The sequence below is a fragment of the Aegilops tauschii genome, chromosome 3 (genome assembly GCF_002575655.3).
Source record: "Aegilops tauschii subsp. strangulata cultivar AL8/78 chromosome 3, Aet v6.0, whole genome shotgun sequence".
Classification (NCBI taxonomy): domain Eukaryota; kingdom Viridiplantae; phylum Streptophyta; class Magnoliopsida; order Poales; family Poaceae; genus Aegilops; species Aegilops tauschii.
Window position 1 is genome coordinate 553,536,481 of NC_053037.3, and position 24,221 is coordinate 553,560,701.

A 24,221-nucleotide genomic window follows, 5' to 3' on the forward strand; every position below is an offset into this window, starting at 1 on the left:
TTGGATGCCTATATTTGGATATCAGAAGTGTTCCGGGTGAAATCGGGATTTTACCGGAGGACTAGAGGGGTTACCGGAACCCCCCGGGGGTTAATGGGCCGTAGTGGGCCTTAGTGGAGAAGAGGAGAGGCGGCCAGGGCAAGGGTCGCACGCACCTCCCCCATAGTCCGAATAGGACAAGGAGAGGGGGCGGCGCCCCCCCCCTTTCCTGCTTCTCCTCCACCTCTTTCCCCCCTTCTCCTATTCCAACAAGGAAGGGAGGGAGTCCTACTTCCGGTGGGAGTAGGACTCCTCCTGGCGCGCACCGCCCCCCTTGCTCCTCCATATATGGGGGCAGGGGGCACCCCAAAGACACAACAATTGATTTGATCTTTTAGCCATGTGCGGTGCCCCCCTCCACCATAGTCCACCTCGATAATACTGTATCGGTGCTTAGGCGAAGCCCTACTTCGGTAGAACATCATCATCGTCACCACGCCGTCGTGCTGACGAAACTCTCCCTCAACACTCGGCTGGATCGGAGTTCGAGGGATGTCATCAGACTGAACGTGTGCTGAACTCGGAGGTGCCGTGCGTTTGGTACTTGATCGGTCAGATCGTGAAGACGTACGACTACATCAATAGCGTTGTGCTAACGCTTCCGCTTTCGGTCTACGAGGGTACGTGGACAACACTCTCCCCTCTCGTTGCTATGCATCACCATGATCTTGCGTGTGCGTAGGAATTTTTTTGAAATTACTACATTCCCCAACAGTGACTAGGTTTCTTGCATTTGTGGCATGTTCTGTTCTTGTGGTCACGAGTAGAATCTTCATCATTTCTTGAGCTGGATCTTGAAGACTTTCCGAAGCGATTCTTCTTGGTGAACTTTTAGAACTTCTTCACGACCATAGCTAGCTCCTTTCCAATGTCTTCAGGATCCCCAGAACTGCAGTCAGATTCTTCTTCAGATGAGGAGACAACTTTTGCCTTCAAAGCACGGGTTCGGCCATAGTTGGGGCCATAGATGTCTTCCTTCTCAGATAACTGGAACTCATGTGTGTTGAGCCTCTCAAGTATGTCAGACGGATCGAGATCTTTGAAGTCAGACATTCTTGTATCATCAGGGCCAGGGTGTCGAATGAGCTGTCAAGTGATCTCAGGAGATTCTTGACGATTTTGTGCTTGGTGATCTCAGTGGCGCCAAGTGCACGAAGCTCATTTGTGATATCCGTGAGACGATCAAATGTGAGCTGGACATTCTCATTGTCGTTTCTCTTGAAGCGGTTGCGAAGAAAATCAATCCTTGAATCTCTCTGAGTTGAGACGCCTTTGTTGACCTTGGAGAGCCAGTCCCAGACTAGCTTCGCAGTTTCCAGTGCACTCACACAGCCATACTGTCCTTTGGTCAGATGACCACAGATGATGTTATTGGCAGTCAAATCCAGTTGAATGAACCTCTTGACATCAGCAGCGGTGACACCTTCACCGACCTTGGGAACGCCATTCTTCACGACATACCAGAGGTCGACATAAATGGCTTCAAGATGCATGCGCATCTTATTCTTCCAATAGGGGTAATCAGTGCCACCGAAGACTGGGCATGCAGCGGAGACCTTGATTATCCCTGCGGTCAACATAGCTAAAACTCCAGGTGGTTAAACCGAATCACACAGAACAAGGGAGCACCTTGCTCTGATACCAATTGAAAGTGCTAGTTATCGACTAGAGGGGGTGAATAGGTGATTTTTATGAAAGCTTCAAAACACGAGGTCTTTGAAGACAAACAGTAGAAATGAACCTATTGATATGCAGCGGAAGATAGACTACACTAGACAAGCCATAGTCAAGTAAGCAATGTAGTGAAAGCATGAAGACTATCAGTAGCTAGGTAGTATGGATCAGGACGGAAGACAGTATGAAGCCAAATAGGAAATAGTCTTCACTCAGTGAAGTCAAACAGATCAGACAAACAAGCAATGACTTCACGAAGACAAACTGTAAAGAAAAGGGAAGTGGGGGATAGAACCAGTTGCTTGGTGAAGACAAGGATTTGGTAGACCAGTTCCAATTGCTGTGACAACTGTACATCTAGTTAGGGAGGCTGAGATTTAACTCAGAAGACCGCGTCTTCACCTTATTCCCCTTGAGCTAAGGGCACCCAGTCCTTGCCCAATCATTCTGGTAAGTCTTCAAGGCAGACTTCCAAACCTTCACAGACTTTGTTGACCGGCGATCCACCATGACTCTTGGATGCTCAGAACGCGACGCCTAACCGGCTGGAGGATTCACAGTCCTCAATTGTAACAAGTCTTCAGGTCACGTGGACATAAAGACTTCAGTAATGCCTAACACTCTTTGGCTCTGGGTGTTTTGGGCTTTGTCCTCGCAAGGATCTCTCTCTCAAATGCTTCGGAGGTGGGTTGCTCTCAAACGACAAAATCCGTGCACTAACTCTGAGCAGCCACCAATTTATGGTGTAAGGGGTGGGCTATTTATAGCCAGGAGGCAACCCGACCTGATATGTCCGAAATGACCCTGGGTCACTAAGGAACCGACATGTGTCCAACGGTCGGATTTCAAACACACGCGGGAGCTTTACTTGGGCTACAAGCAAAGCTGACTCATCCAACTCTGGATAAGATTTGCTCTCATTGTCTTCGCTCGAAGACATAGGATTTAGGTTGAGCATCACATCAGTCACTCTAACTTTGTTCACTTGGACCCCACTTAACAATACGGTGGTTCCTATGACTCAACAAGGAAGAAAAGGAAACTATGAAACAACCATGTGTTCGCACTCCATAGTCTTCAAGTGAATGTCTTCACATGTCATAATCTTTATCGTGAATGTCTTCACGAACCACCATTGTCTTCAATGTCTTCACACATTTTTAGGGGTCTTCTCTGGTAGGTAAACCGAATCAATAAGGGACTACTACCTGTGTTATACTGCAATTCTCACAAACACATTAGTCCCTCAACCAAGTTTGTCGTCAATACTCCAAAACCAACTAGTGGTGGCACTAGATGCACTTACAGATCAAGATTAGGATTTGTCACTCCAAGTATCGGAGAGGTATCTCTGGGCCCTCTCGATAATGCACATCATGATAAGCCTTGCAAGCAATGTGACTAATGAGTTAGTTACGGGATGATGCAGGAGTTGAAGTTAATATTTCAAGCAAATGCCCAAGTTGAGAGATATGAAGTCTCCAACAAGTTCTATAGCTGCAAAATGGAGGAGAACAATTCTGTCAGTGAACACATACTCAGAATGTCTGGGTACCATAACACTTGACTCAACTGGGAGTTAATCTTCCGGATGATAGTGTCATTGACAGGGTTCTTGAATCACTACCAGCAAGCTATAAAGGCTTTCTGATGAACTATAATATGCAAGGGATGAACAAGACGATTCCCGAGCTCTTCGCAATGCTCAAGGCTGCGGAGGTAGAAATCAAGAAGGAGCATCAAGTGTTGATGGTTACCAAGACCACTAGTATCAAGAAAAAGGGCAAAGGAAAGAAGGGGAACTTCAAGAAGAATAGCAAGCAAGTTGCTGCTCCCGGGAAGAAGCCTAAGTCTGGACCTAAGCCTGAAACTGAGTGCTTCTACTACAAAGGGACTGGTCACTGGAAATGGAACTTCCCCAAGTATTTGGTGGATAAGAAGGATGGCAAAGTGAAAGGTATATTTGTTATACATGTTATTGATGTGTACCTTACTAATGCTCGTGGTAGCACCTGGGTATTTGATACTGGTTATGTTGCTCATATTTGCAACTCGAAACAGGGGCTACGGATTAAACAAGATTGGCTAAGGACGAGGTGATGATGCACGTCGGAAATGGTTCCAAGGTCGATGTGATCGCCGTTGGCACGCTACCTCTACATCTACCTTCGGGATTAGTTTTAGACCTGAATAATTGTTATTTGGTGCCAGCATTGAGCATGAACATTATATCTGGATCTTGTTTGATGCGAGACGGTTATTCTTTAAATCAGAGAATAATGGTTGTTCTATTTATATGAGTAACATCTTTTATGGTCATGCACCCTTGATGAGTGGTCTATTTTTGTTGAATCTCGGTCATGGTGATACACATATTCATAATATTGATGCCAAAAGATGCAAAGTTAATAATGATAGTGCAACTTATTTGTGGCACTGCCGTTTAGGTCATATTGGTGTAAAGCGCATGAAGAAACTCCATGCAGATGGGCTTTTGGAATCACTTGATTATGAATCACTTGATGCTTGTGAACCATTCCTCATGGACAAGATGACTAAGACTCCGTTCTCCGGAACAATGGAGCAAGCCACTGACTTATTGGAAATAATACATACTGATGTATGCGGTCCGATGAGTGTTGAGGCTCGCGGCGGGTATCGTTATTTTCTGACCTTCAAAGATGATTTGAGCATATATGGGTATATCTACTTAATGAAACATAAGTCTGAAACATTTGAAAAGTTCAAAGAATTTCAGAGTGAAGTGGAAAATCATCGTAACAAGAAAAGAAAGTTTCTACGATCTGATCGCGAAGGCGAATATTTGAGTTACGATTTTGGTCTTCATTTAAAACAATGTTGAATAGTTTCGCCACTCACGCCACCTGGAACACCACAACGTAATGGTGTGTCCGAACAACGTAACCATACTTTATTATATATGGTGCAATCTATGATGTCTCTTACCGATTTACCATTATTGTTTTGCGGTTATGCATTAGAGACAGCTGCATTCACGTTAAATAGGGCACCATCTAAATCCGTTGAGAGGACACCATATGAACTTTCGTTTAGCAAGAAACCTAAGCTATCGTTTCTTAAAGTTTGGGGTTGCGATGCTTATGTGAAAAAACTTCAGCCTGATAAGCTCGAACCCAAATCGGAGAAGTGCGTCTTCATAGGATACCCAAAAGAAACTGTTGGGTACACCTTCTATCACAGATCCAAAGGCAAGATATTTGTTGCTAAGAATGGATCCTTTCTAGAGAAGGAGTTTCTCTCGAAAGAAGTGAGTGGGAGGAAGGTAGAACTTGATGAGGAAGTTGTACCTTCTCTCGAATTGGAAAGTAGTTCACCACAGAAATCGGTTCGAGTGATGCCTACACCAATTAGTGAGGAAGCTAATGATGATGATCATGAAACTTCAGATCAAGTTACTACCGAACCTCGTAGGTCAAGCAGAGTTGTTCCGCACCAGAGTGGTAAGGTAATCCTGTTCTGGAAGTCATGTTACTAAACCATGACGAACCTACGAACTATGAGGAAGTGATGATGAACCCAGATTCCGCAAAATGGCTTGAGGCCAGGAAATCTAAGATGGGATCCATCTATGAGAACAAAGTATGGACTTTGGTTGACTTGCCCGATGATCGGCAAGCCATAGAAAATAAATGGATCTTCGAGAAGAAGACTGACGCTGATGGTAATGTTACTGTCTACAAAGCTCGACTTGTTGCGAAAGGTTTTCGACAAGTTAAAGGAGTTGACTATGATGAGACCTTCTCACCCGTAGCGATGCTTAAGTCTGTCCGAATCATGTTAGCAATCGCTGCATTTTATGATTATAAAATTTGGCAAATGGATGTCAAAACTGCATTCCTTAATGGATTTCTTAAAGAAGAGTTGTATATGATGCAACCAGAAGGTTTTGTCGATCCTAAAGGTGCTAACAAAGTGTGCAAGCTCCAGCAATCCATTTATGGACTGGTGAAAGCCTCTCGGAGCTGGAATATACACTTTGATAGTGTGATCAAAGCATATGGTTTTATGCAGACTTTTGGAGAAGCCTGTATTTACAAGAAAGTGAGTGGGAGCTCTGTAGCATTTCTAATATTATATGTGGATGACATATTGTTGATTGGAAATGATATACAATTTCTGGATAGCATAAAAGGATACTTGAATAAAGAGTTTTTCAATGAAAGACCTTGGTGAAGCTGCTTATATATTAGGCATCAAGATCTATAGAGATAGATCAAGACGCTTAACTGGACTTTCACAAAGCACATACCTTGATAAAGTTTTGAAGAAGTTCAAAATGGATCAGTCAAAGAAAGGGTTCTTGCCGGTGTTACAAGGTGTGAAGTTGAGTCAGACTCAATGCCCGACGACTGTAGAAGATAGATAGAAAATGAAAGTCATTCCCTATGCCTCAGCCATAGGTTCTATCGTGTATGCAATGCTGTGTACCAGACCTGATGTGTGCCTTGCTATAAGTTTAGCAGGGAGGTACCAAAGTAATCCAGGAGTGGACCACTGGACAGCGGTCAAGAACATCCTAAAATACCTGAAAAGGACTAAGGATATATTTCTCATTTATGGAGATGACAAAGAGCTTGTCGTAAATGGTTACGTCGATGCTAGCTTTGACACTGATCCGGATGACTCTAAGTCGCAAATCGGATACGTATTTATATTAAATGGTGGTGCTGTCAGTTGGTACAGTTCCAAGCAGAGCGTCGTGGCGGGATCTACGTGTGAAGCGGAGTACATAGTTGCTTCGGAAGCAGCAAATGAAGGAGTCTGGATGAAGGAGTACATATCCGATCTAGGTGTAATACCTAGTGCATCGGGTCCACTGAAAATCTTGTGTGACAATACTAGAGCAATTGCCTTAGCGAAGGAATCCAGATTTCACAAGAGAACCAAACACATCAAGAGATACTTCAACTCCATCTGCGATCAAGTCAAGGAGGGAGACATAGAGATTTGCAAAATACATACGGATCTGAATGTTGCAGACCCATTTGTCGGTTCTATATCCGGCATATCTCGTAGTAGGGGTCCTAAGCTAGGCGTCTTGGAGCGATGGTAACATGGACACAGGATTTTACCCAGCTTCGGGCTCTCTCAAAGAGATAATACCCTACATGCTGCTTTTGATTGTATTCATATGGGGTGTAGTACAGAGTACATGTATCTACCACGAGATAGTAGTAATGAATATGAGATTGTGCATCGACTAGCCTGGCCTCGGTTTATATAACACACCGGAGGCTTAGGGTTTTGGAGAGTCCTTGGCTTGAGTGCCAAGTCTTGTGGAATCTTCCTTGTATGCGGCATGGGTTGTCCGAACTGGCCCAATAGTGAACCACCGCGGGGGTCCTCGGCCAGATCCAGCTGGTCGGGAGACGACGTGGTGAGTACCCCCTAGTCCAGGACACCGTCAGTAGCCCCCTGAACCGGTCTTCAAGTTGGGGACGCTCCTCAATTCTTCCGAACTGTTCTTCATCTTCGGTCGTCGGTCTTGAAAACTGGTTCAACAAATCTTCTCATCTTCAATCTTGAGGATCGCCGAAGAGAATCCGAAGAGTTTACACGTCGGGTATCTGAGGAGCTCCTTTAAGTTATCGGCCTTTATCAATTCCTTGTTAATTTTACGCCCACCTCGGGTTTGAAGTGTTTCCCGTGCGGCGGTGTTCTCTCACGTTCGAGCTCCAACGCAGGACTGCATTCGAGGTATCTTTTGCAGTCAAGCACCAACGCCGGACTGTATCCGAGCTCCAACGCCAGACTGTATCCGAGGTGTTATAGATCACCTTGGCTTGAAGAAGTTTTAAAGGAGGTTAGCCGAGCTTAATGCCGGATAGGTCCAGATGGTACCTATTGTTGTCCGAAGACGCGTTTGCCCATAGTTCGGTCAAGCCAAACACTAAGTACTTTGAATTTTCTGTATTGAATAGGCAATGCAGTAGCCCCCGAGACACTGGTCGGGTGGCAACACCAGATCAGGGGATCGATGTGACCCTGTAATATTTGTAAATAATAAGCGTGAAGCCCAGTAGCCCCCGAGCCTTAATGTGGGCACGGGTGGCCGAATTAAGGATCGATATCCGTTTGACAGAAAATGTTGTTGTGTTAAAAACAAACTTCTCGGAAAGAGAATAAAGATCTCAAAAAGGAGTTAAAGCTAACGAAAGTTGAGCTCACCAAGTTCGGCCTTAAGGGGCTTAATAGGAAACTAATGCCAATAGGGAACTATGAGAGCGTTATGTCAGCTGATCGGTTGTCTCAAAGAGATTGTGCCATTGACTTTTTAAAAGATTGGCTGCGAGAAAATTGATTTTTGCTCACAATTTAAGTGTAATGACTCTATGTACCTAAGTACTGTACATCATTAATGCTCGGATCCGTATTGTACAAAACTTTGTTGACCGACCATCGACTTCAACCTCTTCGGCAAGTAGCCAAGGAGTGTTTTCCTACTTTATAAAGCCGTTATAAGGGCAAAGATTTATGGAAAACAAGGCAATCCGGCCATACGGTTTTATAAATAAAGGTACACGGAGAGATATGTTATATTATGTTTTAACATAAGAAACATCTTCCAAAGAAAATAGTCCCGCTATCGGTTCCTTTCATTGGGTCGTCATGCTTATCATGATCATGAAACCTCACCTCCGATCAATGTGGGAGGAAAATATTGAGAATTTACACTAGTAGAAAATAGGGCTTTGGTCACAGGGCAATATTCACATTAGTCCCGGTTCAGTCATGAACCGGGACTAATGTGAGCATTGGTCCCGGTTCGTGCGGCTAAGGCATTAGTCCCGGTTCACCTGAGCCCTTTAGTCCCGGTTTGAGACACGAACCGGGACTAAAGGGTGCGATGCCCATTAGTACCGATTCATGGCACCAACCGGTACTAAAGGTTAGACCTTTAGTCCCTGTTCGAGCCACCAACCGGTACTAATGGGGTTTGAGGCATTAGTACCGGTTCATGGCACGAACCGGTACTAAAGGTCCCATTTTCAAACTCTACCCCCCCTTGGATCGCCTTTTCAGTTTTGTAAAAAGCAAAAGAAAATGATAAAAACTTCAAAAATTAAAATCCTTCCAGATGTAGTTATGTTACTACATGTACTAGTTAGGAAAATTTAAAAACTTAAATTTGGACATGTTTTGCAAAAAGTGTAGGGAAAATGTAAAACGGCTATAACTTTTGCATACAATGTCAGAAAAAAAATGTATAATATATCAAAATGTTCAGCACGAAAATCCACATCCGATTTTGACGGCCTACAGCCTGTTTGCAAATTTTTAGAATCCTCAAATTCTAAAAGGAAAAAAGTTATGCTCAAATTTCAGTTTTTTTTGAATTTTTGTTAAATCTGGTCAAACTATGGTCAAACTACTTATTCAAGAAGTATTAGTGTTACTAAATAATTATTCAAGAATATTAGTGTTACTAAATAATTATTTCAGTTTTTTTGAATTTTGGTCAAATCTGGTCAAACTGTGGTCAAACTACTTCTTCAAGAAATATTAGTGTTACTAAATAATTAATTCAGTTTTTATAAATTTTGGTCAAACTGTGGTCAAACAATGGTCAAACTAATTATTCAAGAAATATTAGTGTTACTAAATAATTATTTCAGTTTTTTTGAATTTTGGTCAAATCTGGTCAAACTGTGGTCAAACTATGGTCAAACTACTTATTCAAGAAATATTAGTGTTACTAAATAATTATTGTTTTTTAAAACAATAGTTTCAAACTCAAACAGTGAAATGTGTGACTTCATGCTCAAGCTAAATTCCTGAGGGTTAATAGGATTGACATCTTACTATTGTCAGGAAAACAACAAGTGCAGACTTGGAAACGAGGGAGAATAGAACCCGGAAGTTAAGCGTGCTCAGGCTGGAGTAGTGAGAGGATGGGTGACCGTCCGGGAAGTTAGATGATTTGGAATGATGAGGGGTGATTAGAGATTAGAGGTTAAATTGAGCAGTGATGCGGGGTGGTGATTAGAGATTAGAGGTTAAAATAATTTAGAAAATTGAAAATCAAAAAAAAAAACAAAAAAAATTTCAAATTTTTTTTTGAAAAAAATTCATAAATTTTCCTTTAGTCCCGGTTGGTGTTACCAGACTAAAGGTGGAGCTCCAGGCCGCGGCCACGTGGAAGAACCGGGACTAAAGGGGGAGGCTTTAGTAACGACCCTTTAGTCCCGGTTCCAGAACCGGGACTAAAGGCCCTTATAAACCGGGACAAAAGGCCCTTTTTCTACTAGTGTTAGTTTGGGGAAAGTTCCCGAACTCTATGGTATTAATGAACCAAAATTTTCACTTCCGTCGTTGCCGACCAATGTGATCCTTTAAGATTGCTAGCTTTCGGCTTCACCCAGTCTGAGGTACTAACTCGGATGGCCCGGTAGTAACAATCACAGAGGTGCTCCCTTTACCACCTAGCCGAACAATCAGGAACGTAGGGGTAAGCACAGGAGCCAGGCAACCCAGCTTGGCCAAAATCTTAAGTCAAATTGATGCATATGTATGGCTTTATAACGATGATTACGGAAGGCAGCCCTTGTATATTAAATACAGATGTCGATGATATGTTTACTTTGACTCCGTTGCGACCGTTTATCAGTTGAAAGTGGCCCATCGTCGGCTTCCACCCCCTTGTAGATACTACGCAGGGTGTTTCCGCAATAACAAAACAACCCATAGCTGACGTCTCGGTGCCCGAAGGCGGTTGTGTTAGCAGAAACAAGGCAATCAGATATGCGGGCTTTATAACTTTCACTTAGTCATAGGAGCTTTAAGTTGGGAAGCCAGTAACTAGCCCCGGGTTAGTGTTCGGCGACAGTCGAGGTCAAGCCGTAAACGCTTCGGCCAATGTTATGAATAGCCCGTCATTTAACATAGTCATCGGATCGCTGACCAGTTTACGCTTATTGTGACAGTCAGTTTTCGGCTTTCTCCACTTGGGTGCTTTACCATGCGAGCTGGAAGCACAATCATGGTGGTTCTCCCTTTGCACACCTAGCCGGGCAAAGTGGAACGTAGGAGGCAAGCACAGGAGCCGGGCAACCCAACTATTGACCGAAGACACAATTCGAAATTGATGCATATATAGCAATATCCGAGAATGTCTTTGCCGAATATCTAAAGGTGTCCGGCGTTGCACTGCGAGACTTATGCTGGAAAAACACAAATAGTTTAAAAGTGCCATAGGCTTGGAAAACCAAAAAAGGTCAGCAAAAACTTGACGTCCGAACAAGATCAAGTGTTCGGTGCCAATCCGAAAATTGGTCTTAGAAAAAAAAAGTGCTTATGTCGTGCTTTAATATGACACATCCTATATCAAGACTTCAAGCGGGTCAGCCTACGGCTTCAACCTCCTATCCCTAAGGCGGGGTACTTCTCGTTAGGCCAATTTAGCAAACTAAACTCTAGTGGCTTTGAGAGAGAAATTAGGCTCCCCGGCTATTGACCACACACCCGCGTCGAAAAAGGAGTGATAGAAAAAGACTTTGCAACGACTAGGAAGAAATCATTTATTATAAAACGGCTCATATAAATTTAAGAGCCCACAAGTGACTTGGGTAAAAGAATTTTTATGTATAATGATCGTATGTACCGAAGTACTTGTATCATATCTGTGTTCACCCGAACTTTAAACGTTTCTTAACCGACCGTCGCCTTCTCCCTTTTCGGTCAAGGACCGAAAAGTGTTATGTACTCCACCTGTCGAGAATATCAACGGTGTTTCTGATAACCAGGAAATTAGGCCATAAGGCTGTAACAGACAGAGCGCTCAGGGAACTTATGCTATATTACTGACGAAGTGTAAGAAGCATCTTCGAAGAAAATAGTACCTCCACCGATACCTTTCTTCGGTTGCTCATTGTCACAATGAGACTTGTCCAATAGATTGTTTGTACTCATGAGTTCCGTTGTGTGCCGACTATGATTGAAAACAATAAGAGCGCTAGCTTTCGGCTTCACCCAGTCTGAGGTCCGAGCTCGGATGACCCGATCGTGACAATCGCAGAGGTGCTCCCTTTACTCCCTAGCCGAACAATCAGGAACATAGGGGTAAACACAGGAGCAAAGCAACCCAGCTTGCGGAATACTTAAGTCAATATGGTGCATATTGTGGCGTAATACACAAACAAGGAACGAAGTCATACAAGTATAATCATATGCAAGAGGAAAAGCTTCATAAAGAAAGCCTCCAAAGAAACGGGGTATTTTAATTTATGTGTCACAAACAAAGTTATGACAAGGAAAGTTTTCACAAACAACTTTTTGCCAAGAAAGTATAATGCTTGGTCGAACCGAACAAAATTTAAAACTGAATTTTTTTTGAGCATGAAAGCAACTTAGCTGGTTAATGTGTTCGGCATTGATGACGCGGTCCGAGCTTGATGCGGGACAAGGTCCCAGCCCCCGAGCTGTTCCCGAGGTGGCGGAGCGAAGAGCTCGCCACTCTGAAGTGGCGACGTAGCACGGCCAATGTGGCGAGGTGGAACCCCCAGTTCGACCGAGGCGATGGAGCTAGCCGGCAGTATGACGCTGAAGTCCCCGGCGTGGGTTAATGAAGTGATGACGAAGCCCCGGTCGAGCCGAGGTGACATGGTACGTCGGTACGCCGAGGTGACAGCGCTGCCGGACCCGGATCATTTATGTGTGCACAGAAAATAGTGCAAGCCAATAATAATAAGATATTTTAAAAAGAAATCTCTTCTACTTAATTAATTTAAGTGATGTAAATGATTTAGAAAAAAGTGGCCTGAGCGCCGCGGTCAGCTCGATGGAGTGGTCGCGCAGAGGCGTCTGCGCTGGTCGATTGGCCGAGGTGATGACACAGCCACAATCAATTTTAGATGTGTGCCAGGCTTATGAAAAAGCGATCGCCTATTCAAGACATTGGTCAGACCGACGTGGACGAAAATCGCCATGTACAAATGCCGATAGAATATTTCTGCAAAACTAAGGTAGTAGAAAGCAACAGAAAAATGCTCTGTGCGTAATAATAATTTTACGTGCTAAAGGGAATAGACAGGAGAAATTAAACCTGTTTGATGACCCTGTCCATAGCCGATCAAAGCAAATAAACAGCATTCTATACAAATCTATAGTCCTGTGTGCTGTGTATGCTTAAGGTCCTTGCCTCCACTATGTAGCAATCCGAGGAGAAAGATTTGTTGCTTCCATTACATGGGCACGGGCAGCACTAGTAATAGTATTAGTGCTTACACGTGAGAAGTGCACAAAGACAGATGATTAGTCAAAAGCATAGACTGCTTTAGTAATAATTAAATAATAAATAAAAGAGGAAAAGGATCAGGTCTCCCTGTTGTGCGGCCATCGATCCAAATTCTAGTTGGCCCCTGTGCGCTGTTCTGCATGGGCAGTACTAGCGCTGTGCAGTCTCCTCGCTGGGTCGGATTTCCTTTTCTGGCAGGTGAGTTCTTATCCAGCCAGTGTATGATTTTGGCCGTGATCGGGTTGGCTCGACACGCATCCCCAACGCTGGGACAGAGTTCGGTCGCCGGGCCTCTCGCCGCCTTGATAGCCTGCATGGGCCACCAGTATCTGGCGCCGAAGTCGATGTTGATGCTGGGCGCCGGCGTCACGCAGTGAAGGCATGAAAAAACCCGAAATCACAGGGCGGTTCGAGTTTCCGATGTTGTGTTCGTAGGACCGCGGATAGGACTGCACCATTATATAGGCCGTACTGTAATCTGGCGCAACAATAGCGGATGCTGTAGCAATTAGTCATCAGGTTAAAATCAATACGGCACAGGAGATATTAGTATCTCATGCGGAGGTTAGCAAGTAGTAGTAGTATAGTACTACTCCTCACGCTGGCGTCAAGCTAATCCTGTATATGAAATATGCACGGGAGAAGCCGCCAACGCAAAAGACTTTATTAAATAATATAAAAAAAGGAAGGAAGGAGGGGATCTCCCTGTGTTTCCGCATAGATGAATTACCGCTGGCCTGGTGTGTTGCCGTACGCCAGAAGTACTGTGCATGCGTGATCAGCGCCGCTGGCTGGATCGCCTCCGCGGCACGGGGTATATATGAATTGCATTTGGGTGTGCTGCTAGTAGCATCACACCTCGGATCTGACATTCTGGCAGGTAGCAGACAAGGCTGCCGCCGCTAGAAAATTTCTTGATCTCATTCTGCAAATAAAGTAGCACGACGCGGAACCAACGATTTTGCAAAAATAGATAATATATATGGAATAGATCTAACTGAAAAAATATCACCTGATCATCACATCGATCCGTGTCGATCACCTAGCAGGCTCTCAATGAAAGCACCAATGTCGGTTCTATATCCGGCGTATCTCGTAGTAGGGGTCCTAAGCTAGGCGTCTTGGAGCGATGGTAACATGGACACGGGATTTTACCCAGCTTCGGGCTCTCTCGAAGAGATAATACCCTACATGCTACTTTTGATTGTATTCATATGGGGTGTAGTACAGAGTACATGTATCTACCACAAGATAGTAGTAATGAATATGAGATTGTGCATCGACTAGCCTGGCCTCGGTTTATATAACACACCGGAGGCCTAGGGTTTTGGAGAGTCCTTGGCTTGAGCGCCAAGTCTTGTGGAGTCTTCCTTGTATGCGGCATGGACTGTCCGAACTGGCCCAATAGTGAACCACCACGGGGGTCCTCGGCCCGATCCAGCTGGTCGGGAGACGACGTGGTGAGTACCTCCTAGTCCAGGACACTGTCACCATTGACCAAGCCTCTTTCACGAGCAAAACATGATCAGCACCAAGACTCCATGGGTGTTAGAATCATTACAATGTAATCTAGATTATTGACTCTAGTGCAAGTGGGAGACTGAAGGAAATATGCCCTAGAGGCAATAATAAAGTTGTTATTTATATTTCCTTATATCATGATAAATGTTTATTATTCATGCTAGAATTTTATTGACTGGAAACTTGATACATGTGTGGATACATAGACAAAACACAGTGTCCCTAGTAAGCCTCTTCTAGACTAGCTCGTTAATCAAAAATGGTTAAGTTTCCTAACCATAGACATGTGTTGTCATTTGATGAACGGGATCACATCATTACCAGAATGATGTGATGGACAAGACCCACTCGTTAGCTTAGCATAATGATTGTTAAGTTTTATTGCTATTGCTTTCTTCATGACTTATACATATTCCTTTGACTATGAGATTATGCAACTCCCGAATACCGGAGGAACACCTTATGTGCTATCAAACGTGACAACATAACTGGGTGATTATAAAGATGCTCTACAGGTGTCTCCGAAGGTGTTTGTTGGGTTGGCATAGATCGAGATTAGGATTTGTCACTCCGAGTATCGGAGAGGTATCTCTGGGCCCTCTCGGTAATGCACATCATGATAAGCCTTGCAAGCAATGTGACTAATGAGTTAGTTACGGGATGATGCATTACGGAACGAGTAAAGAGACTTGCCGGTAATGAGATTGAACTAGGTATGAGGATACCGACGACCGAATCTCGGGCAAGTAACATACCGATGACAAAGGGAATGCCATATGTTGTCATTATGGTTTGACCGATAAAGATCTTCGTAGAATATGTAGGAACCAATATGAGCATCCAGGTTCGATGTTGGTTATTGATCAGAGATGTGTCTCAGTCATGTCTACATAGTTCTCGAACCCGTAGGGTCCGCACGCTTAACGTTCGATGACGATTTGTATTATGAGTTATGTGGTTTGGTGACCGAAGATTGTTCGGAGTCCCGGATGAGATCACGGACATAACGAGGAATCTTGAAATGGTTGAGAGGTAAAGATTGATATATTGGACGATAGTATTCGGACACCGCAATGGTTTCGGAGAGATTCGGATATTTATTGGAATACCGAGGGGTTACCGGAACCCCTCGGGGAAAGTAATGGGCAACTATGGGCCATAGGGGAGAGAGAGGGCAGCCCACAAGGGGTGGCGCCCCCCAATGGGCAGTCCTAATTGGACAAGGGGAGGGGGTGCGGCCCCCTTTCCTTCCACCTCTCCCTCTCCTTCCCCCTTTTCCCCTCCGAAAGAAGGAGGGGGGGGGCGACCAAGTCGGTTCCCCCCCCATGGCGCGCCCCCTAGGGCTGGCCTACTCCCCTCCTCCTTTATATACGGGGGCAGGGGGACCCCAAAGCACATCAATTGTTCTCCTAGCCGCGTGCGGTGCCCCCCTCCACAGTTTACTCCTCTGGTCATATTGCCGTAGCGCTTAGGCGAAGCCCTGCGCGGATCACATCACCATCACCATCACCAGGCCACCGTGCTGACGAAACTCTCCCTCGACACTTTCCTGGATCAAGAGTTCGAGGGACGTCATCGAGCTGAACGTGTGAAGAAATCGGAGGTCCCGTACATTCGGTGCTTGATCGGTTGGATCACGAAGATGTTCGACTACATCAACCGCGTTAAGCTAACGCTTCCGCTTTCGGTCTACGAGGGTATGTGGACACACTCTCCCCCTCTCGTTGCTATGCCTCTCCTAGATAGATCTTGCGTGATCGTAGGAATTTTTTTGAAATTGCATACTACGTTCCCCAACAGTGGGTACATACATAAAACCTACGTTAGATAGAATAACAGAGCCTTTGTCTTGTACCTTAACACCAATATTCTTACTAACCACAACCGTTTACTAGTACCTCCCACATATTCCCTCTCTATATCGCAAAACTATTGCAAGGAATGAAACATATCATATTCAGTGATCCATAAGTTTTATTTAGGTTTTCATGACTAACCATACAAATGACCAATTCCTGTTGACTCTCTAAATAGATATAAGTGAAGCATGAAAGTTTAATTATTTCTACAAAATACCATGCTCTAATAAATATAAGTGAAGCAAAAGAGCATTCTATAAATAACAGTTTTCTATGTGAAGAGAAACAGGCAATCCAAACTTCAAATGATATAAGTGAAGCACATAAAGCATTCTATAAAGCCATACTCAAAAGATATAAGTGAAGTGCAATGAGCCTTCTATAAATAGGCCATGGACTATCTCATACCAGCATGGTGCATAAAAGAAAAAAGAAAAATAAACACAAAAGACGCTCCAAGATTCACACATATACGATCAATTCAGTCTAAATTATATAAGTATTTAACGTAAATCTTACAAGTAGAATGAAAATAAAATGACATGAGCAGTTTAATTATTCTCCTATGATATATCATAAAATATATTGTTAAATGTTAATATGCTAGTGGAGAATGAGTTAGAGTATGAGCATGCATGGATTAGTTAGATGTATTAAAATGGATAGGTTCTACAGTATAGAAAAAAATCGAGATCATTTCCCAGAAAATGAGTGGATGTATGCTTCAATAATGCTCATGGCATTTGGAAACGAGAATAAAATGCTTTAACTAAAAGAATCTAAAAGTAAGCATATCTCCCACAAGGTCCAAAGTGTGCATGCCATTGATGCAATATGAATAGGTGGATTGATCAAATGTGCTAGGTGGGGAGGAGCGTATCAAATAAATGGGAGTTCAATAGTAAGGCCGAATGCAAAAAATCTTGTCAATATTAATGAGTCATTTTGAAAAAAGCTATAAAGTCATTAAAAACAAACAACATGAACCATCATAAAGAAATGTAAATGTCTACACGATGATTGAGTGGAAGGGAATATTGCAGAAATTTTTCAAATGAATATACAAGGGAAGTATTTTTTTTTGGTTTAAAGAAATCTATAGAGACTAATGAATTATAAAATATATGCAACGCTATTTGAGTCGATAGTCGAGGATTGTCGACGATTTCAACCCAAACTAAGTAAGCATGTCAAATTCCTCATCGCTAATTTAATACTCCTAGATGAGAAATAAAGGCAAGATATTATCCGAGCGTCCAACATAGATTGTTATAACATAAGTGTTGTGAATCATATCAGTCAATGGAGAAAAAACATACACATGATCGTAAAGAAGAATCTACAATCTTTGATGATTGTGAGTGCGAAATAATGTCTTCACATTTGATGTAACAGAAACTATCAATTGCATTGGATTAGATCCATACTTTAAATATATAGGCAACCACAGTAAGATGAGTCAGAGTGTAAGCATATGAAGACGGACATTTTTAGTAAATACACTATGCAAATTGGTTTAGCCATTAGTTTACGTAATTGTACATAATCAATCCATGCTAATCAAGTTATCAGAAAATGATTGATTGGAGGATAAAAAATGATGGATGGGGACAAATTGAAGATAAAAACATGGAGATCACTACATATAAATCAAGGGTTTCCACGTCAGGCTATGTACACCAATTCAGCTGGTCATTTGTTAATGTTCCCTATTTTACATTGAAATGTAGCATACAACTAAGAAGATTTCAGTAGGAAAAAATTATGGGTACTATTTGGAAACGAAAAATGTCCATATTTGATGACATGAAATTTTTATGGAATGCAACATTCATAGGGGTTTTGGAGGAAAAGAAGCATGATGTATAATCTCATGCGTTTCATCTATTTGTGTTACTACATGACATTTCAATTCCGGCGGTTTTCCTTTTCTGAAATCTTCTTCAGTTCCTAGGTAAACGACCTTAGTAATTAAGTGTCACCACGTTTCCACTAAATGTAAATTTTGCTATATTTTGCGGACAATTAAAACCTTCCGGATTAAAGAATTACACAAACATTAGTTATATCTAGCCGCGCAAATGCGCGGGTCACCCCGCTAGTTCACATGAAAAGGGAAGGTGTGGAGCCTTCATCCTAGAGCAACAAGTATAATCATATCTCAAATATAGGTCCGAGCATACCAATGCAACATACTAATTTGATCCCATAATAATTTCCCTTTTTGTGTCAAGCGATAAAGTATTCACGTTGATCCAACGTGTCCCCCATTATCAAGTTGAATGGGGTTTTCTCAGGATTATCGAAGTAGTGATTAATATTTTTCACATAACGAGCATTGAGGGTTTTAGGAGGTTCCCCATCTTCATGAATAGCAAGTACAACTAATTTTTTTGATGTCTTGTGTTCCATATCCGTAACTAAAGATGCGAAACAATTTAGACAGGAAGTAAAAACTACTTAGTGATAAAGAAAACAAGCACACACAAGAATATTCACCCCACACTATTGCTCTCAGGCAACGGTGCCAGAAAAAGGTCTTGATAACCCACAAGTATAGGGGATTGTTTGTAGCCTTCTTCGATAAATAAGAGTGTCAAACCCAACGGCGAGTTAAAGGTAGAACAAATATTTCCTCAAGTTCTATCGACCACCGATACAACTCTACGCACACTTGACGTTTGCTTTACCTAGAACAAGTATGCAACTATTTTGCAAGAATAAAACTACGAGTACTTTGGGAGAATAAAACTACGAATAAATTGCAAGGTAATAAAAGTGGATAGCTTTTGTCAACGAGAAAGTCATTTGTCCCTAGGCAATCGATAACTAGACCGGTAATCATTCTTGCAATTTTATATGAGGGTGAGGCATGAGCTAACATACTTTCTCTACTTGGATCACATACACTTATGATTGGAACTGTAGCAAGCATCCGCAACTACTAAAGATCATTAAGGTCGTGAAACCCAACCATAGCATTAAGTATCAAGTCCTCTTTACTCCCATACGCAACAACCCATTTACTCGGGTATGTGCTTCTGTCACTCACGCCATCCACCATAAGCGAATCATGAATATATTGCAACACCCTACAGCGGGGATCCCTCCAGTTGTGCGACACCGAGGGCACCGTAGGACAACACCATAAATAAAATATACACTCATACAAACCAAGATCACGATTGACCCATAGGACAAAACAAATCTACTCAAACATCATAGGATAGCCAAATATCATTGGGAAATAATATATGGAGTTGAGCACCATGTTTAAGTAGAGATTACGGCGGGGAGAAGGGAGGTTACACCGCTGCATAGAGGGGGGGAGTTGGTGTTGACGGTAGCAAGATTGTTGATGTAGATCGTCGTCACGAACCTTGCCCCGGCGGCACTCCGGCGCCACCAGGAGAGAGGGGGAGAGAGCCCCCCTCCTTCTTCTTCTTCCTTGGCCTCCCCCCTAGATGGGAGGAGAGTTCCCCCTCTGGTCCATGGCCTCCATGGCGGCGGAGGGGCGGGAGCCCCTCCGAGATTGGATCTATCCCCCTGCTCTCTTCTGTTTCGCGTTCTCCAGATCTGGCCGAGAACCATTTCTTATATTCCCGGAGATTCGTAACTCCGATTGCGCTAAGATTTTAACACGATTTTTTTCGGATATAAGCTTCCTTGCGCCTGAAGTAGAGCCCCAACCAACGTATGAGGTCAGCACAAGCCACCACCGCGCGCCTGGCCCCCGGGGCGCGCCCTGGTGTCTTCTTGGCACTGTGGGCCCCCGTTTGCGTTGATGCCAAGTCCCAAAAATCACATATATTCCAAAATAATTCTCCATAATTTTTTATTGCATTTGGACTTCGTTTGATATGGATATTCTGCAAAGCAAAAAACATGCAAAAACAGGAACTGGCACCAGGCACTAGATCAATAGGTTAGTCCAATAAATCATATAAATTGTTGCCAAAAGTATGTAAAAGTTGTATAATATTGGCATGGAACAATAAAAAATTATAGATACGACGGAGTATCACAATGCAGGTCGGGACAGTAGGCCTCCGAAACCACACATCTTTGTGTCCTGTACGGGAGAAGGGTGATAAGGTTTTTGTGGAGCGCTCTGCACGACTACTGACTTGTTCATCGCGGACACCCCGGACGCCGACAACAACTTCTTCCGCGACGTCGACGACCTCTTCGAGAACATGGGTGAACCCGTCAACACCAACGCTACTGCTACTACCGCAGCTCAGTGCGTTTTCATGTTCCTTTTGTTCGAGTTCCTACTATAATTTCTTCTTCTAGTATCTGCTCTACATATGTTCTGTTCTAGTTCGCATGTGCAGATGCTATTTGCCTTCTCTCTGTTAGATTACATACCTTGTTTCATCTCTGCTATAATAGTCATGTTTTATCTAGTATTTCTATGGATTAAATGATATATTAAATTTCTCACATTTCCAACATGATATATGTGCCAGCCAAATCCGGTGCACCTAAAATGAGATTGTTCATCACTTTAGTTCAAAGTTATCTTGAATGACTTGGTGTCGAAGCTGAAGTTAACAAGCAAAGAAATGCCCAAACTGAACCCCCTGATTAAAATGCTACTACTTTGTAACTCTCACAAATATTTGTGGACTGAAATTAATAATGTTGGCTATGTTGCGAATAAGGAAACATATTATTGGCCATAAATTTGGTCACCTCGTGATTTTTTTTGCTTCTGTCGCTCTGCTCAGCAAATATGATTGCTGATTTGGTAGTATTATTAGGTGGAATTGAAATCCAATCAAAGTTGACCATATAATCTCGAACCACCAAAACTACCATGTGATCATCTATTCATTAAACAATTTTTTTGATACACCTTGAATATGAAACTTCACATGTAATCTCAAAACTACTCGTGTAAATTTGTTGGATCTAGTCCAAGAGACTAGCTTATTGCAGTAACTTCGCCTGTTTAGGTGCAATCATTCTAAATAAATAAATAAATAAATAAATAAAGCACACAAAGTGCCATCGATCATTCACCAAAGCCAAGTTTTATTTCTTCACCATAAAATGTAATGTGATATTCATGGAACTAAACTTGCACTTGGACATACAAAAATATCAAGATTTAGGCTATGTTCGGAGTCACTCCAGCTCCTAATAATACGAGGAGCTGCGGAGCATCTGTTTCCCAGCTCCGTACTTTTTAACTCCAGCTCCGAGAGCGGAGTGGTGGAGTGATGGGTCTCTGAACAGGGTCTTAAACACCATGATTTTTCTCCTACCGTACTCGCTCCTGAACAAGGAACTGGATTGCTCAGCCACAACTTTATCCAAATAAATGACTATTTTATTGCGTACTACTCGACATATCCGTCACACAATGCAGAAAATGAAATTCACAAATTTCTAGGTAAACTAACTTCGCAAACAGAAGGGGGAAAAGCGACGACTGACGATTGCAGAACCCATAATTACTTGGCGGCGGCGGCGGCAGAGGCGGCCCACATGCTCTGCAGCTTCCCGGCGCAGTCCACCATGCTCGTCATGGACGGGGCCGCCTTCTTGGCCGCCTCCGTCTGCACGAACCTCTCAGCCCAGGCTGCCAAGCGCGGAGTTCTGCCTGCGTCGATGACCGTCACGCCGAACATCTCGCGGAGCGCCTCAAACCAGAAGAGGTTGCACCCGAGCGCGATGTCAAGGTACCCGACGGAGTCGCCGGCGAAGTAGTCTTTCCCACCAGAGCAGTGGGCGAGGGCGTCCTCCATGGGCCCGACCACCGCGAGCGCCGTGTCGAGCTTCTCGGCTCTGTCCTCCTCCGAGGCGGCGCGCAGGATGCCTATCCACGCGGGGGACAGCTTGTCGTCGACGTAGGCGGCCCAGAAGCGGGCGACGGCGCGGGCGTAGGGGTCTGCGGGGAGGAGCGAGGCGCCGTTGGCCCAGACCTCGTCGACGTACTCAACGATGGCGAACGACTCGCAGACGGGCCTGCCGGCGTGGATGAGCACGGGTACCTTCTTGCGCACCGGGTTGGAGGCGAGGAGGAGCTCGCCCTTGTCGAACAGGTCCTGCTCCAGGTACTCGTAGCTCACGCCCTTGAGATGCAGGGCCATGCGCACGCGGACCGCGAAGGAGCTCACCCCCGTGCCCAGCAGCTTCACGTCTCCTTGGCCGGCCATCGTCTTGGATCGATCTCTTCCTTGCTATTTGGTGCTCGTAAACTGTTTGCCCTGCTGTGTACGTATGTGCTCTTAACTCAGTTTGGAAGTGTACGTATATTAGCATCGTTCTGGCTGTTTCTATAGCACAAATCAAGCTGAACAGTTGCCGGAAGAGTAGCTGCAGATATGTGCATCACCGTTGACGTATTCATTTCATGGTAGGTGCAGGTATGCGACCATCTCTGGATTTTTGACTAGTAGCTCGGCGTCACATGTGACGCTACAGTGTTAGAGACGATCTTTCTGCGGCATATGCCCTTGGAGTCGTTCTTCTCTTGCTACGTCCACTGACCTGGTCAGCAGGAGGCCGGAGCAAGCACGACATCGCTGCAACCTGCAATGAAAACTCAGGGAGGACAATGGTATCCTCGGTCTACCAGGATTCAAATCCCGATCTTTGTATTTATTCTGGATTTATTTCACGATTTTCAGCGGTGCGCGTTCAGTGAAAGGAGATGTTCCCGTCAACTACAAGACGTCTACAGTGACTTCGTAAAATCTCAAGATGATATGCCTGCTCAGTCTTTCGAAGGTGCTCGTAGAGGTAGAGTACGCGTGTGTGCGTTCATAGGGGCGAGTGTATGTGTGTATATATGAGCGATTGCGTCTGTACTGTGTTAAAAAAAGACATGTAGCAAGTGAAACCTTGCACGAAGACAGGGCTGATAAGCGCATGGATGTACGTGCTCAAACTCGAGGGAAAAAAAGCTTCCATTTTTAACTTCAAATTTTTATCTTTTTTGCATCAGAGACAATACATGAGCTATAGCGCTACACTGTAAGAAACTCTAGTTGAAGATGGTAGTATTGGGATAAAAGTGAATGATGATGTTGGTCATTATTTCCAAACTCATAAAGGTTTGGGGTAAGAGGATTGTTTGTCTCCAATAATTTCAAACATAATAGTTGCAAATATATTGGCAGTCCTCATTGCAAGGGCAAAGAATATGGCCAGGTAGGAGACTAGCGAAAAATATTATTACTACATACACTACACACTAGTTCATTTGGATCATAGTACTTTCATTATTTTTGCTAATGGTTTTTAGATTGAATTAGTACGCAAACTTTTGTAAAACATGTACGTATGAATAGCATTGCTTGTGGTTTAATCCTCATCTAGTGGATGGAGAAGTTTCTATTCTACAATATGTTTATAACACTATCATTTCCATGGAACACGATATGGGCAAGGAAGTCAATATGAAATTGATTCTTTGACTTTTCGAATAACTCTCTGGTCCTAAGATAAATTTTTACAAGAATGAATTATCCTGCTTTGGAAGTGCCAAAGTGGAATAAAATTATTTATAAAAAAATATAATGATGTGAGGTTGGTAAACTCCCGTTGAGATATCTTAGGGTGCCAATAACCATTGAAAGCTCGCCAATAAAGAGCGAAAATGTATCAAGGAATTGTTTGGAAACAAACTAGTTGTTGAAAATCTAAGTTGATGTCTAATGGCAGTCAACTGATCCTAGTAAGGGCCAGTTATTTTGCTGACTTCAAGAATAAGCTGGGTATTTCAGCTTATTGTAGAAGCCCAACAATATCTTTTTAGAAGCCTATTAATTAACACTCGACTAGTAGGCTTCTAAAATATATTTTTTGAGTTTCTAGCATAAGCTGGGTAGGGGGTAGCA

At 43.4% G+C, this 24,221-nt stretch overlaps 1 protein-coding gene across 1 annotated transcript; it reads right to left on the reverse strand.

Annotated features, from left to right (window-relative positions):
* Nucleotides 1–21,684: 21,684 nt before the first annotated feature.
* Nucleotides 21,685–22,644, reverse strand: LOC109737517 (probable glutathione S-transferase GSTU6). Its single transcript, XM_020296648.3, has one exon. The coding sequence runs from the start codon at nucleotides 22,533–22,535 to the stop codon at nucleotides 21,831–21,833; it is 705 nt and encodes a 234-aa protein (XP_020152237.1). The 5' UTR covers nucleotides 22,536–22,644; the 3' UTR covers nucleotides 21,685–21,830.
* Between the last annotated feature and the right edge of the window lie 1,577 nt (nucleotides 22,645–24,221).